Source organism: Triticum aestivum, chromosome 4A (assembly GCF_018294505.1).
Source record: "Triticum aestivum cultivar Chinese Spring chromosome 4A, IWGSC CS RefSeq v2.1, whole genome shotgun sequence".
NCBI classification, from domain to species: Eukaryota; Viridiplantae; Streptophyta; class Magnoliopsida; order Poales; family Poaceae; genus Triticum; species Triticum aestivum.
This window is the reverse complement of record NC_057803.1, coordinates 465,689,560-465,704,090: the sequence shown is the minus strand read 5'-3', so window position 1 is coordinate 465,704,090 and position 14,531 is coordinate 465,689,560. Positions and strand designations below refer to the sequence as shown.

The following is a 14,531-nucleotide window of genomic DNA, read 5'->3' as shown; positions in this document are numbered from 1 at the left end:
AGAACCCCACCTTGTGGCTGGTGCAGGGGCGGCGTGCAGGGTCAGACAGGCTCAGCTCAGCCATCGGCGGAGCGGGGGGGGGGTGGGGGTGAGGCGGCTGGGGTGGCGACGGAGATGGGGGTGGCAGCGGAGGGAATTGCAGGCGGGAGTGCACTGGGGGACGAGGAGCAAGCGGACCTAATCTAGCAGCAGCAGAGCCACCCGGGCCATTGCGAGGATTTTGAGGACACTCACGGCCAAAGTGCCCCGGGCGCTCACAGATGATGCAATGGAGCGGGTCCCTACAGTCTTTCCGGCGGTGGAGCTTGCTGAGGCACCGGAAGCAGCGGCCGCGAAAGCGGCTTAAGAAGGCCTCCCGCCCACCGGCCGCATTGAACTCAGCCCGGCGATCCTGGGAGCGTTGCGGAGGGGGCCTGCTATTATCCGGCAGATCGGAGGGGCGGCCGCAGTTCTTCTTGGAGGAGACAGCCGTCCATCCACCGTCCAGCCCCAAAGAGGAAGGATTATCGGGGGGCGGGGCGACTATAATGGACTGGAGGCGACGGGCGGGGGGCACCCCAAGATCCACGGGATCTGCAGCAGAGCCATCGGCGACTACTATGGACTGGAGGCGACGGGCGGGGGGGGGGGGGGGACCCCAAGATCCACGGGATCTGCAGCAGAGCCATCCGCAACTACGATGGATTTAAGGCGCGGAGCCGGAAACTCCGGTGACTCCAGCCCAATAACTGCGCCCGCAACCGCGGAACACTCACCACGCTGCAGGAGCCGTGGCTGAAACTCCGGATCTGGGGCCGGGGAGACGCCGCAGCAATGGAGCGCGCTGGTGGGGGGAGGAGCCGTCTGCGGACTGCGGGGTGAAATCGGGGCTCCCGCCGCAGACCCGCAACTGGATCCGGGACGGGGGGAGCGCGGCGCGCCCATGCCGCCGCGGGAGAGGGCGAAAGGGGGGGGGGGGGGGGGGAGGGCTGTGCGCGGTGGCCAGCGGCGTGTGGGACGGGGGCGGGGAGCTCAGTTCAGCTTGCTTGTATGGTCACGAGGATTTTCTCAGCTCGACCAAAGCCTGTTTCTTGGTTTTGAAACATTTCGGCCGTTTTTTAAGACGGCGTACAAATAATACTACCTGCACTTGGATGCACCGGATCTCATGTCGGCCTTCCGATGAAAGGCATCTCGGCAGAGCGACCTTTCCAAGCGCGGGCGCATCCTTCCTTTATCCTCCCAACGCATGCAAGAACCAAGAACAGCGCGCGGATTACGAGGCGGGAGATTTGGCGGCAAACCGCCGCGCGAGTTCATCCATCTCCGCCCCGTAAAAAGAAATTCAGGGTTAAGCTGGATGAATGGATGAGCTGTCCAAGGAGCAGATCGACGAGTTCCGGGCGGCCTTCAACCTCTTCGACAAGGATGGCGACGGTGTGATTCCTTGTTCCTCCATTCGATCGCCATTGGCATGCATCGCTCGATTCGGTCGCCATTGGCACGCACGCACGCAACAAGATTTGATTCCGCGCGCGCGCGAAAACCTACAGGGACGATCACGACCAAGGAGCTCGGCACGGTGATGCGGTCGCTGGGGCAGCGCCCGTCGGAGGAGGAGCTGCGGGAGATGATCGCGGAGGTGGACACCGACGGCAACGGCGTCGTGGATTTCTCCGAGTTCCTCACCCTCCTCGACCGCAAGATGCGCGGCGCCGAGGACGAGCTCCGCGAGGCCTTCCGCGTCTTCGACCAGGACAAGGACGGCTTCATCTCGCTCGACGAGTTCCGGCACGTCATGGTCAAGCTCGGCGAGCGCCTCTCCGACGAGGAGCTCGCGGAGATGCTCCGCGAGGCCGACCTCGACGGCGACGGCCAGATCAACTACTCCGAGTTCGCCAGGGTCATGATGGCCAAGTCAGTGCCATTCCGTCTCTCATGCATCTTCTCACGGCAAATCTGCAATGAAATGTTCTTCATTTTCTTTTCCGGCCTAATTCAATCAATGAACCAATCAATCTGCAGGATGGACTCGACGGGATCAAAACCATCGGCGCCGCCGCTCTTCAAGAATGGACTCCGGGTCTGCCGCTACCTTCTGGCCTTCCGGATCATGCAGATTGGCCGGAGTAAACGAGGGTACACTCCACCATGCAACCTTTTTTTTTTTGAAACGAAGGCTCAAGAGGACCCCCGGCTTTAAATTAACAAAGCTATCAACCGGCCAAAGATTACACAAGGCCATCAATACAACCAACACGGAACAAAGTGTTGCCTAGCAGCTTACAAGCACCAAAGACTACAAGACCTACACAAGAATCCTAAATAAGCTCTAGCTTGTAGTCGACGGAGTCCTTCGAGTGAACTTGTCCCAAAAGAGCGAACAGAGAGGAACATCAGACGGCGGCAGTGCCGAACGACAAAGGACCGCGCCCTCATCTACCCAGGGAGGTGGAACACCGAAATCGCGCCGTTGTTCTCCAAATCCGGAGGGGACCCCCGCCCCTCGCCTTGGCTCGAAAGGCGCCGGACCGTCGGAAGATGGAATCGCTCATCCTAGAGCAAAGAACGGGCACGGTTCCGGCCACCAAGGGAGATACTCAGCCCGACCTATCGCTGCACGAAGGAAACCCGAGGCTATCCACACCGAGGCTCTCTGATACAAGCACGAAGAGGAAAAACTGCACAAGGGACGAAAGTGCCTTTCTGCTCCCGAGCTCATTTGAGCTCGGTGAACGGTAAAATCGAAAAAAAAATCAAAAAAATTCAAAAAATTCCAATTTTTTTGGGAGAAACATTGACAAAAGTTCTAAGTGCTTGCAAACATTCATCATGAAATCACATTCCTGTAAAGCGTGGCAAAAAAAATCAGTGCTCCAAAATGCTTTTGAAAGTAGCTTTTTCAGAGTACTGATTTTGTTTTTTTTTTGCCACGCCTTCTAGAAATGTGATTTCATGGCGAATTTTTGCAAGCACTTAGAACTTTTGTCAATGTTTCTCCTAAAAAAATTTGGATTTTTTTAATTTTTTTGATTTTACTGTTCACCTAAACTCATTTGAGTTCGGGTGCAGAAACTCCGTGTCCCACAAAGGAGCTGTCACTGAACAAACATACAGAGAAAAGAGATGGAGCACCACAATTAAAATTAGCTCAGGCCCGCAGAAATCAGCCATGTCCATGTCACTGCATCGAGCAGTTGCAAGTGAGGACCCCTATCCCCTCCCTGCCCAAGGCAATGACGCCAATCAAGCAGAAGCTGACCGTCAACCGAACAAATCATAAGGAGTGCCGAGCTGCACTAATTCAGAAACAAAGCACCATGTTCCATCTCCCTCGCCGAAGACGCAGCCACCACGATGCCCCACTGCACACTCCCACCTTGCCCAAGACGACACCTTCAAGAAGGAGGCGACGCACACTGCGACGTTGCCGTCCAGTCTATGCAAGACAAGGGATTTCTCCCGGGAAAGAAGCGGGAGGGAGAGGAACCGAACCTCGACGACGCCTCCGTGGAGGGGAACGGCACCAGCCGATGTCGCCGCCGCCGTGGCCAGAGAACCAGCCAAGGATTTCTCCCGGTCCAAGTTCGCGACTCTTGGCAGTCCACCTTCATCGGCGCCCGCGACCCAAGGCCTCCGACGACCAGATCCGGCATGAAGCAGCGCTGCGGGGGGGGGGGGGGAGGGAGGGAGGGAGGCCCTCCTTCAAATCCGGACGCGAGCCAGGAGGACGCACCACCCGCTACGACCGGCGACAACTCCCGCCGTCCCTCGCCGCCCACGCGGCCGAGGAGACATAGGAGCAACACCTACGACACCGCTCGCTGTAGAAGACGGCGTTGGAAGCCCTCCGCGAGGGAGCAGCTAGATCCTCGTTGCCGCCGCCCTTGGTGGCCACGCGGAGTTCGCCGGAGGCCTCCTCAGGCGGCGACGAGGGGGGAAGGAGGAGGGGTGGGAGGACTGGTGGCTAGGGTTTCGTCGCCTCCCGAGTCGCCTCAAGCGGAGCGATGCGGGGGCGGGTCGGTCCTGGGCCGTTCACTCCACTTTCAGTTCTCCACTCCCCCCTCTTTCCCTCTTTGGATCGGTTCCTACTGGGATTCCCACCATGCAACTTGAGTTTACTAGTCTTCATAGGCAAAACCTTCTTCATCTTTCTCCTATCTTTTGCACTTGCAAGGCAGCATCTTTAACCGAAACGACGATGAGCATGAACCCAATGTATATATGATACTACTAGAATGCTATGTGTTCCTATCTCACACTGCATGTTGCTCGTGTCATGTGCAAATGGCAGACGGCGGAAGTCACAGGAAAACAGCCGTGAGATGGTAGGAGAGAAGACCGACGGCGATGCAGATCCCCCGCCGGAACAAGGAAACAAGGACAAGGACAAACGAGGAAGCTGCATCCCCTCATGTATCATCCTCTGAAAATTCAGGCTTTTTGTTTCACCCTTCAGTTCTGATTTACAGCTGAAGGAACAAGTGTATGTAACAAGGCAAAAACAAGAAATTAACTTCCATGGTCTCACAATTTACAATGGGAACGAAATGATGACCGGCCGGTGCGAGTTTACAAGCATATTCGGCTAAATGTTTGCGAATTCCTGATTGCATTGTTCCAAAGTGAACTCGATACGACTTGCGAAAACCCACATGCCTAATATACACCAAAACCTACTTGATTGTGCTTGACTTAAAATGCTCCAAGAAGTCTCTCAAAATGCAGCATATACAACACCAGTGGAGGACAAGCACAGCTGACAACAGGGATATCCACCGGTACTTACAAAATGTGGTGAACAATTTATCTTGATCCAGCTCCTGAGAATGGATCAACTCAGGAAGAATGGGATGCTAATAGTTTACCCATTCCCCCTTCTCCCAAGCTGCTGCTAGGAAGGTTGGATCTGAAGATCGTCGGATTTCCAAACAACGTCCTTCAAGGTGTTTGAAAGGTTCTTGTAGAACTGCACCACAATATCAAGATTTATGCATATCAGTACAGATTGGCGAGGGAAAGGCGAAAAGAGGTCAAAACACAATTTACAATCCTGGTAACTCATCGAGTCCAGATTACTGATGTCGTAGAAGCAGGAATCGGTGCACCTCTCAGTTGACAGGCTCTAATTCCAAGCCATATGGCCTGATAGTTTACCTTGTGAAATTCTAGAGTGTCGCCTTTTGCTTTGCGAACTTCAACCATATGAAGAGAAGGTCCGACTCGCAGTATCTAAATGATATTGCGCAGATAAAGTTAAACTGAAGAAGTTAACTTCAAAGTGGATTCAGTTCAGCATATTCTCTGCATTACCTCGGTAGCAACATTGAGGTTCCCCTTCCTTCCTGCTTTTACCTTTTCTAGTCTCAGCTGATCAAACAAAAAAGGATTTAAACATTCAGGAAAAAAATATACTTCAGGCTCATATACAATATCAATAGATCTTTTTTAAGAAAAATAATAGCGTGGACTGTTATTAAACCAAGCTTTGCGTGGCAGACCTTGTAATTTTTCTTCTGAATATCAAATCCTAGAGGCTTTGCAGCTTCTTCGATCTTGCGGAGAATTTCTTTAGGCGAGCTTTTAGATGTAAACCTTGTTTCTCTTTTAAATTCCTGTCGTTATAGTTATTCGATGTTAGAGTATAGAAGAATGAAATTTCGAAATCATAAATGCGTAACAGGAAATGTGCATAAAGCTCTAAGTGAAAAAAGGTCTGAAGATCTTATATTTACATAGGCATATAAATTTAACTGATAGCTTTCCCTGATTCAATGTACTAACTGAGATACCGAATTAGAGATACTTTATAATAAAATCAAGTGCATATTTCACACATGATTAAGGCTATATCAGTAAAAAACTTTAAAACCATGGTGAGTTAAGTAATCGCGCATCGCAAATTCCCAAGTTTTATGTTGCTATTAGGATGTTATCTTACCTGCTCAGAGTCGAATAAATTTCCAAGATTGAGGCCTGCTGACATTGAAATCAGTTCAAATGCATTCAGAGCTACTGGTTCTTCTTCTTTCTTTTCTGTTACATGGTGCTCCTGGAGGAAGTCAAACCAGAGTCATAAAACTGGTTAGTAATACCGAACCCACGAGAGATCTTCTGCATTTGGTAGAAACAGAAATGCAAGAGCTTGCATATAGCCATGGGCTTACTTCTGAATCATTGAAGACAGCATCCACATCATCCAGTGTTGTGTCATACTTCTCATCAAACTCCGCACGCTTATAACCTTTCTTGAACCACTCATCCTCTAACATTTCTTGAACTGTTATTCTCTGCCACAATTTGTCAAAATATTAGCTTGATATTATGGAGCAAGATGTGGGATTATTAGTCCCTGATTGAACACCATCTCTGGTGTGTTTATTAGTAAGCACAACAGAACTTGGAATATTGATAGGCTGATGAATGGAACTGACGGCATGCTATCTGCAACCGTACTGGATGCATTGTGTGAGGAGATTTTCCTATCTAAGTATTGGTTCAATGAGATCTTGTGTTCTACCATACCGTGATCGGATTGGGATCAAGGATTCTTGTTAACAACCTCTTGGCAGGAAAAGACGTCCAAGGCGGAAACGTAAACTCTGCATTTGATATCTGCAAGGAATAATAGAGAAAAATCAAATCAGCATGAACAAGCAAGACCGTAACAGTAAACCAAAAGAAGTTCAATGCTCACTTTCTTATACAAGGCCATAAGATTAGAGTCCTCAAAAGGCAAATACCCTGCTAGCAGAACAAACAGAATTACTCCACATGACCACAAATCTGCCATTGCGCCATCATAGCCTTGATCTTCGAGGACCTGTCGGTAGTTGCATTATTGTGGTACTTGGTTAGAAATTAATGTCAAAAACTATTGGTTGTCCAGTTTCTACAAATTTCTGAAATTACCTCTGGTGCAACATAATTTGGAGTGCCACAAGTCGTGTGCAGTAATCCGTCATCCTGAACAACAATAAATAATAAAATATTCCAAAATATATAGGAAGAATGAATATATGAGAGTGTTTGAACATCAAAGGAACATGATTATCTGCTTACAGAAAAGTGTTTAGTCCGAAAACTTCCATGATAACTTAGGAGTGCATGAAGCAATAATAAACCCGTACCTTGAGCTGCTGAGATAGCGCGCTCAGCCCAAAATCAGACACCTTTAGATTTCCACATGAATCAAGTAATAAATTTTCTGGCTGCAAGTATTTCGGTTTAGGTTCACATTTCATAACGACAGGGAAACAGGCAGCACAGATAGAGAGGAGCTCACTTTTAAATCGCGGTGGTACACCCCCCTGCTATGGCAATAATCAACAGCATTAATCAGCTGCTGGAAGTATCTCCTTGCCTCATCTTCCCTCATTCTGCCGTGGTTAACCTTTACGACAAGGGACGCAATAACCGTCAGCACATAATTAACAACGGTATATGTTGTAATCCTGTGTTTGCTGAAGATAAGCAAGCTGCATCAGCGCATAAGCAGGAAACTTAGGTTGTAGCACATCACTTACAATTGTGTCAAAGAGCTCGCCCCCGGTGACATATTCCAAAACAATGTAGATTTTTGTTTTGCTTCCCATCACCTGGAAAATCGAGGAGAACATTAATTAATTCGATAATATTAGCAGTTCCCCTGATGAAATTAAAACAGACATGTCAAATAATTGCGTCCAATATTTCTGACAACAACTTTATGGTTGAGGTGCATGATTGGAAAGAGGTAGCTGCCTTTGAGTAGTATTGTACTAGCATGGACCCCAGACATAACATGATGCACATTTCTGAACAATATTACAGGATTAACCTGAATATCGAAAACAAGATAGAAATGGCGATTCCTTGAGCTACCTCGTGTATGCGGACAACATTGGGATGCTTAATCAGCTTCATCGTTGCGATTTCCCGCTTGATCTGCGATTCCACCACATAGTTAGTTACTCATCATCAGCAAAAGACAAACAAAAAAGTGCCGTCAAAAGTTATTCCCTCCGTTCACTTTTATAAGTCGTCTCGGACAATTGAAATTGAGCTGTTTTGCACGCTGTCTGAAATGTCTACAAGGCCTTATAAAAGTGAACGGAGGGAGTACTAAATTCAGGCAAAAGTGGCAGCCTGATTTGTACCGCGAAAATACAGCGATGGGGCAGGAGGACCCATCGTAATCGACTGGATATGAAATATGACCGGAAAGAAGAAGTGATGATTGAGGAGCATGACACAAGGTTAAATGTGAGGTGGGCGCTGGAGAGTGACCTGCTCGACCATCTTGTGCTTGAGAAGCTTCTCCTTGTCCAAGATCTTGATGGCAACGGGGTCCCCGGTCTCGGTGTTCCTGGCGAACCTGACCTTGGCGAAGGTGCCCTCGCCGATGGTCCGCCCTAGCTCATACTTGCCCACACGCCTCTTCACCTTGGTTGTACTCATCCCCTGCCTTATCCCCCTCTCCCAAACCTCTGGTCAGGCGTGTGGCTCCGTTTCCACGCGCCGCCAATTTGTTTCACTGTCCTGTGTGGAAAACCTACAGTTGAGACACGGAAAAGATGAGGACGGGCTCGTGTTTTTTCTCACCTTGGTTGTACTACACGTTAATGAACAGATATATCCAAAAAAAAAAAGAGAGAGTTATCATCTCGTGGCACTGCAGAAAACGGACCCATGGCCATGGAAGTTTTGAAATGCTGTTGAGCAGTCAGTTATGGGGGAGTGAGGAACCAGCAGACCATGCATTAAGTTGCGTACACAAAACTGCACTTCGCACTTGTGCATTAGGTTGTTACATGCATGGTTCGAAAGAAGAGGCCGTATGCATCGTTCTGATGTGCAGAGGCCGGGGTATCTCCTTTTCGAAAAAAAAATGGTTCAAAGAAGAACACCTACCTACCCCTGAACTGAACCCAAAAATAAGATGTGTCAACAAGTCAATCAGAGTAGAGTAGTGGAGTTGTTTAGTACTTCCTCTATAAACAAATGTAAGAGCGTTTAGATCACTAGTACTAGACAAGATCCTGGAGAAAATCCCCGAAAGGCCAAGTTAAACGGGAATAATCAACTGGAGGTCAAAAGGAATAATAAGACCCTCGTGTTTTTGGATCTGGACTGCACAGGATGTCTGTTGTGAATGAAACTGGGCACGCACCACTGCAAACAGACCATTCTTTTTTGAATGAAAGAATACAGTAGAGTTTTTGAAAGAAACAGAGCATTTGAATACTCGCAGGGCGTGGCATATTCCACTCCACACCCACCAAAGGAAGGAAGACGAACTGGTCAGAATTCTCAAGCACCAAGCCCATGTTCTTCTTGCTATTTTTTTGTGGAAAAATAAAACTTTGGAAGATTTGCCAAGAGCAAGAGGGTAACGGAGAGAGAATCTCCCCAGCCTAGGCCCTATAGCCGCCATCAAGAAATTCTTCCTATGCAAAGAATGGCACCGAGTTTATGCATCTGATCCTGATGGGAGCTAGTCGCCAAAGACTCGAGTTCAGTTAGTTAGTGGGGACGGCGCAAGCCAAAATTGGGACATCAAACACTGGGTGAACCGCAATTCACAAGGAAGAAAGAGTAGAAAGCCAATTGAGAAGTACTCCCTCTCCGTAAAGAAATATAAGAGCATTTAGATGGCTGAAGTAGTGATCTAAACGTTCTTATATTTCTTTGCATAGGGAGCAGAGAGGAGAGGAGAGGAAGCTCGGAGAACTTACAGGCGAGGTGGCTGCTGGCTGCTGCTCTACGAGCGGCAAGAAATGGGTGTCTGCGATCAGGAACAGGAAGGAAGGGGGCTCGGGGGGAGGAGAAGAGGGAAGCTTAGCTACTGTAATAAATAGGAGTGAGCGAGAGAGAGGAGGAGGTTGAAGTTGGAACTGCAAGTTTGGAACGAATCGGCTGAGCTGGGAGACGACGACACAGACATGACGGTGGCCTTTAAGAAAGGAGCAGCCGGGGCAGTTGGTGCAAGAGCGTTGGCCCCACGGCGACTCGGACAGCGGCAGCAGGGTGCCAGCGGAGTCACACACCACACAACAACACACCATGCGTGAGTGTGCATGATTGATCCCGGATATCGGATCTGGACCCCCTCCTCGTTAATTCGCCACAGGTGAATTCGGTGTCCAATTATTGTGAGCCTGCAAGTTTTCAAACAAAGAAAAACTACGTTGCAAAGGGCATTGATCTGCGCCGGTGCGTCAGCCCAACCGTTCGGCCGGTCGCGCCGGAGCTGTTGGATTTGAGCTGCGTGGGCGATTGGATCTGATGAAAAAAAAACGCTTTGCCCCGCAGCTTCTTCTTCCTCTCGCTAGAATCACATCTCCCGCTCGATGTGCGCCTCGTCTCCCTTCTGGTGGCCGTCCTCGTCGTCGTCCCCACCCTCGCCGGCCGTCCTAGTCGCTGGTCCCCATCCTCGCCGGCCGTCCTCGTTGCTGGTCCCCACCTTCGCTGGTCGTCCTCATCGCCGCCTCGACCCATGAAACAGTCGCACCTGCGGTTGCAGCTCTCAGCAGCGACGGGTGTAGCTCAGGTTGTAGCTCCGCTGGCGCCCCTCACCACAGCCCTGTTGCCATGGCCACGCCCAACCATCCCTTTCTGCTTCATCATCCACATGCAGATATATTTTGCTTCAACCATTGTTCATTTTTGCTAGGACCGGTGACGGGAATTGCTACAACCATTCATGTCGACTGTCACGGCGGCGACGACAATTTGCTTCAACCTTCGTCGGGTTTTGCCGGGAGTAGCAAGACGTGACACTGGTTGTAGCTTTTCATGCTGTCGGTTGCAGCAAAAAATCACAACACCGCCGTCGCCACCACAAATTTCATCGTGGCCGTTGCAGCAAATCACGTTTCCGATGGTAGCTTTTTCGTTGCCAGTTGTAGCAAAAATGACCGTCGGTGGTAGCTTTTCCTGCTTCCGGTTGTAGCAAAAATCACAACACCTCAGTCGCCACCACAAAACTTCATCATTGCCGTTGCAGCAAATCATGTCATCGGAGCTAGCTTTTTTGTTGCTGGTTGTAGCAAAAATCGCGCACTATCATCGCCGCCGCAATCTCACTGTCGCTGGTTGCAGCATATTCGATCGTCGGTTGTAGCACGGTCGACCGCTGGTTGTAGCACGGCCAGGAAGCTGGGGATCTAGTAGTGCACCATGAGGCCAAGGGGTAGGTGGCGCACGACCATGGCATGGAGGAGGATGTGCGGATGCTTCGTCGGAACAGCCATGTCCGGTTTCTAGTAGCAGCGGAGGCCGGTGGTCAACAGGAGGAGAGATCCATGGAGGAAAAATGAGACCAGGGAGAAGCAGAAAGATAATGAGGGAAGGAGAATGACGGGAGGAAGAGGATAAGGAAGGAAGGAGAAAGAGGAAAAAGAGGGAGGGACAGGCGTGGGTCCCACAAAGAAAATGTGCGGACGCGGTGGAGGCAGCGCGTGCTAGCGATGACGCGTGGTGACGCAGCGGGCGACCGGCGCAAACTCGGCCGGTGCGTCGTCCCCAAACGTTTCCCCGTTGCAAATTGCATTTATGAAAATTTTGGAACATGTTTTAGAAGTGTACTAAACCCGATCCCATTCTAAAGGTAGAAAAAAAATTATTCTTGCCTTTTCTTCTATAATATAGAAGATCTTGTTGCACATCTCCATTACAAAATTATACTATATATAAACGATGTAGTACAATATATCTCCTTCATCATGCTTGAAAGTAGCACAAAGTTTCAAAATTAACAAAGTCACTACATACATCTAGCACAGGGACAAGTGCTCTTGATTGAGGTGATCGCGACTTCGCTCGCACAACCACATCGGCTGCTCAAATCCGCCACGGATCCCCTTTAGGGTGTTCTGCTGTCGATGCAACTTGCCCAAATCCGCCACACGATGAGTTGGCGAGCGATGATGGAGCGACAGCTGCTCTCGACTCGGCTTGCTCAGATCTAGGTAGAGGACGGAGGAGCGAGAGGCCAAGAGGATTCAGGATCTATCGTTCGAGGTACTTGGTCGGATCTAGGTTAAGGAGCAGAGGAGGATGTTCGAGGTAGCTTCGCTGCTGTACGAGCATATTCTGGCTTAGGCGATGGCGGAGGCAGTCTCAGGGGATCCGGCACACACACACACACACACACAAAGAGAGAGAGAGGTGGGCGGACTTAAAATCAAAGGAGACGCCAGCATGATTGGTGGCGACGAGAAGGGGAGAACCTGGTTGCAATTCTAGCGGCGCGGCTCTCCAATCAAAGGGGTAGCTCCATCAAAGACCACTGCATTTCAGTGCTTCCACAATTGCCACACGATGAGAAGTAGCAAGGTGTGCATGTCCTTCATGCTGCGATCTTGTACCATAAGGGATGCAGTCCATGGCAATAGTGTATCAATTGATGATGGTGCCCAATGAGCCCTTCCCCAAGCGTCTAGGATGAAATGCCACACCGATCTCGCGAAAACGCAGGACACCAGGATGTGATCGGTAGTTTCTTGCTCCTGGTCGTAGAGGGGACATGCCAACCTGATGCAGTAATCCATGCAGAGCAAGTCTATCTGATGTCCACACCTATTCTTCATGGCTAGCCAGGCGAGGAACTTACATCTTAGTGGAGCACGACTTCACCATATTACTATGGCAGCAAGATTGTGCTCTGGCCAAAGAAGCAAGACGCATAGGCTGAGCATGTCGAGTATTGCCCTGACGACTCCTAGGCCCATCTCACATAGTCTTCCATGCCTTTCGTTAGATCAACCATCGATACGATGTCCCATAGCTGAAAGTATTCATGTATCTCATCTGTATTCAGATCTAGGCCAACATCTTGGGGCCACACTTCATCAAGTGCATATGCCACTATTCTACTTCGCCTGGCAACCGGTCGTATACGGTCATATATGTGTGGTGCAATGTCATGAACCCTCATGCCTTATAACCATCTGCACTCCCAAAATAAAGAGGTCCTACCGTCTCCAACATCCACAAAGACAGCATCCTTATATACCGTGTGCGACTCAGACGGAACCTGGATGTTAAACTCAACCGAAGGCTTTGAGCCATCCACACGATTTAGCCAAAGCCATCTTGCACGTAGGGCAAAGTTTAACCATCTCAAGTTTGGAATTCTGAAGTCTCCAGCCCACTTGGGCATGCACATCACACCCCAAGCCACCAAACATTGTCCACCCTTCGCGTCTGCATGACCAAGCCACAAGAATCCATGGCAGATCTTAATGAGGCTGACAATCACCTTGGGTGGTACATCAAAGCCATCATCATGTGAATCAACATGTCACACAAGACGAATATAACAAGAATAAGCCGACCTGATTTATCCATAGAAGATGCTTTCCAAGTCGGGAGCTTGCTTGTAATATTGTCGACAATTCCCTATAATTGTGTTATCTTGGATTTCCTAATGGTTAATGGCAACCCAAGGTACTTGCATGGGAATCCCCCAACTAGGCATCCCCATGCCTATTCTGAAAACGTCTTCCGTGAAGTTTCAAGACTTTTGGAGCTGTGCAGAATAGGTCTCTAATATTTGCTTCTTTTCCAGCCCAGAATCCCGGCTGCCGGTATTCTCCCTCTTTATGTAAACCTTGTAAAATAAGAGAGAATAGGCATAAGTATTGTGACATAATGTGTAATAACAACCCATAATGCAATAAATATCGATATAAAAGCATGATGCAAAATGGACGTATCAACTCCCCCAAGCTTAGACCTCGTTTGTCCTCAAGCGAAAGCCGAAATCGAAAAATATGTCCACATGTTTGGAGATAGAGGTGTCGATAAAAGTAAAATACGGACATGAGGGCATCATGATCATTCTTAGAACAACAACTTACATAATTCTTGTCATATGATTTCTTATGCTAGAGTAATAATTCAATCACAATTTCAAGTATGAATCGTAAACTTCATCGAAAACTAACAAACTATAATCTCAGTCATTGGAGCAATTGCAATTTATCATAACATAGGAAAGAGTCAATATATAAGAGCTTTTCAGCAAGTCCACATACTCAACTATCATATAGTCTTTCACAATTGCTGACACTCACGCAATACTTATGGGTATGGAGTTTTAATCGGACACAGAGAAAGATAGGGGCTTATAGTTTTGCCTCCCAACGTTTTACCTCAAGGGTAATGTCAACAATAATAGTTCATGAAGACTCACATCCAATTAGCCATATATACCAGGATCTTTCCAACATACTGTGCTTGCCAAAGGATAAAATGTAAAAAGGAAGGGTGAAGATCACCATGACTCTTATGCAAGGTAGGAGATAAAAGTAAAAGATAGGTCCTTCGCAGAGGAAAGCAGAGGTTGTCATGCGCTTTTATGGTTGGATGCACAAAGTCTTAATGCGAAAAAACGTCACTTTATATTGCCACTTGTGATATGGACCTTTATTATGCAGTCTGTCGTTTTTATTTCTTCCATATCACATGATCGTATAAAGCTTATTTTCTCCCACACTAATAAGTCATACATATTTAGAGAGCAATTTTTATTGCTTGCACCGATGACAACTTACTTGGAGGATCTT

The 14,531-nt window shown here is 48.6% G+C and overlaps 2 protein-coding genes across 2 annotated transcripts; one reads left to right on the top strand and one right to left on the bottom strand.

The window, feature by feature from the left end:
• The first annotated feature begins 1,173 nt into the window (after positions 1-1,173).
• Positions 1,174-4,440, top strand: LOC123086389 (neo-calmodulin-like). Its single transcript, XM_044508146.1, has 4 exons — positions 1,174-1,416; positions 1,533-1,896; positions 2,005-2,118; positions 4,274-4,440. The coding sequence occupies exons 1-4, from the start codon at positions 1,344-1,346 to the stop codon at positions 4,407-4,409; spliced, it is 687 nt and encodes a 228-aa protein (XP_044364081.1). The 5' UTR covers positions 1,174-1,343; the 3' UTR covers positions 4,410-4,440.
• Positions 4,441-4,470: 30 nt separating this feature from the next.
• LOC123086387 (CBL-interacting protein kinase 32) lies at positions 4,471-9,936 on the bottom strand. The gene is made up of 15 exons (XM_044508145.1): positions 9,696-9,936; positions 8,248-8,512; positions 7,843-7,905; positions 7,506-7,577; positions 7,265-7,372; positions 7,110-7,190; positions 6,892-6,945; positions 6,677-6,802; positions 6,505-6,594; positions 6,147-6,269; positions 5,921-6,031; positions 5,481-5,594; positions 5,293-5,349; positions 5,137-5,211; positions 4,471-4,948 (listed from the first exon to the last, which is right to left on the bottom strand). Exons 2-15 carry the CDS (start codon positions 8,416-8,418, stop codon positions 4,874-4,876), a joined length of 1,320 nt encoding a protein of 439 aa, XP_044364080.1. The 5' UTR covers positions 8,419-8,512; positions 9,696-9,936; the 3' UTR covers positions 4,471-4,873.
• Between the last annotated feature and the right edge of the window lie 4,595 nt (positions 9,937-14,531).

Bases quoted from the DNA above. Each gene is read 5' to 3' on its own strand.
- LOC123086389 (XM_044508146.1), top strand. From the start codon at position 1,344: ATGGATGAGCTGTCCAAGGAGCAGATCGACGAGTTCCGGGCGGCCTTC. The intron at 1,417-1,532 runs GTGTGATTCCTT...GAAAACCTACAG, and splicing joins CTTCGACAAGGATGGCGACG to GGACGATCACGACCAAGGAG. The intron at 1,897-2,004 runs GTCAGTGCCATT...ATCAATCTGCAG, and splicing joins GCCAGGGTCATGATGGCCAA to GATGGACTCGACGGGATCAA.
- LOC123086387 (XM_044508145.1), bottom strand. From the start codon at position 8,418: ATGAGTACAACCAAGGTGAAGAGGCGTGTGGGCAAGTATGAGCTAGGG. The intron at 6,946-7,109 runs GTACGGGTTTAT...ATTGTTGTTCAG, and splicing joins CGCTATCTCAGCAGCTCAAG to GATGACGGATTACTGCACAC. The intron at 5,212-5,292 runs GTAATGCAGAGA...AATATCATTTAG, and splicing joins ACCTCAATGTTGCTACCGAG to ATACTGCGAGTCGGACCTTC.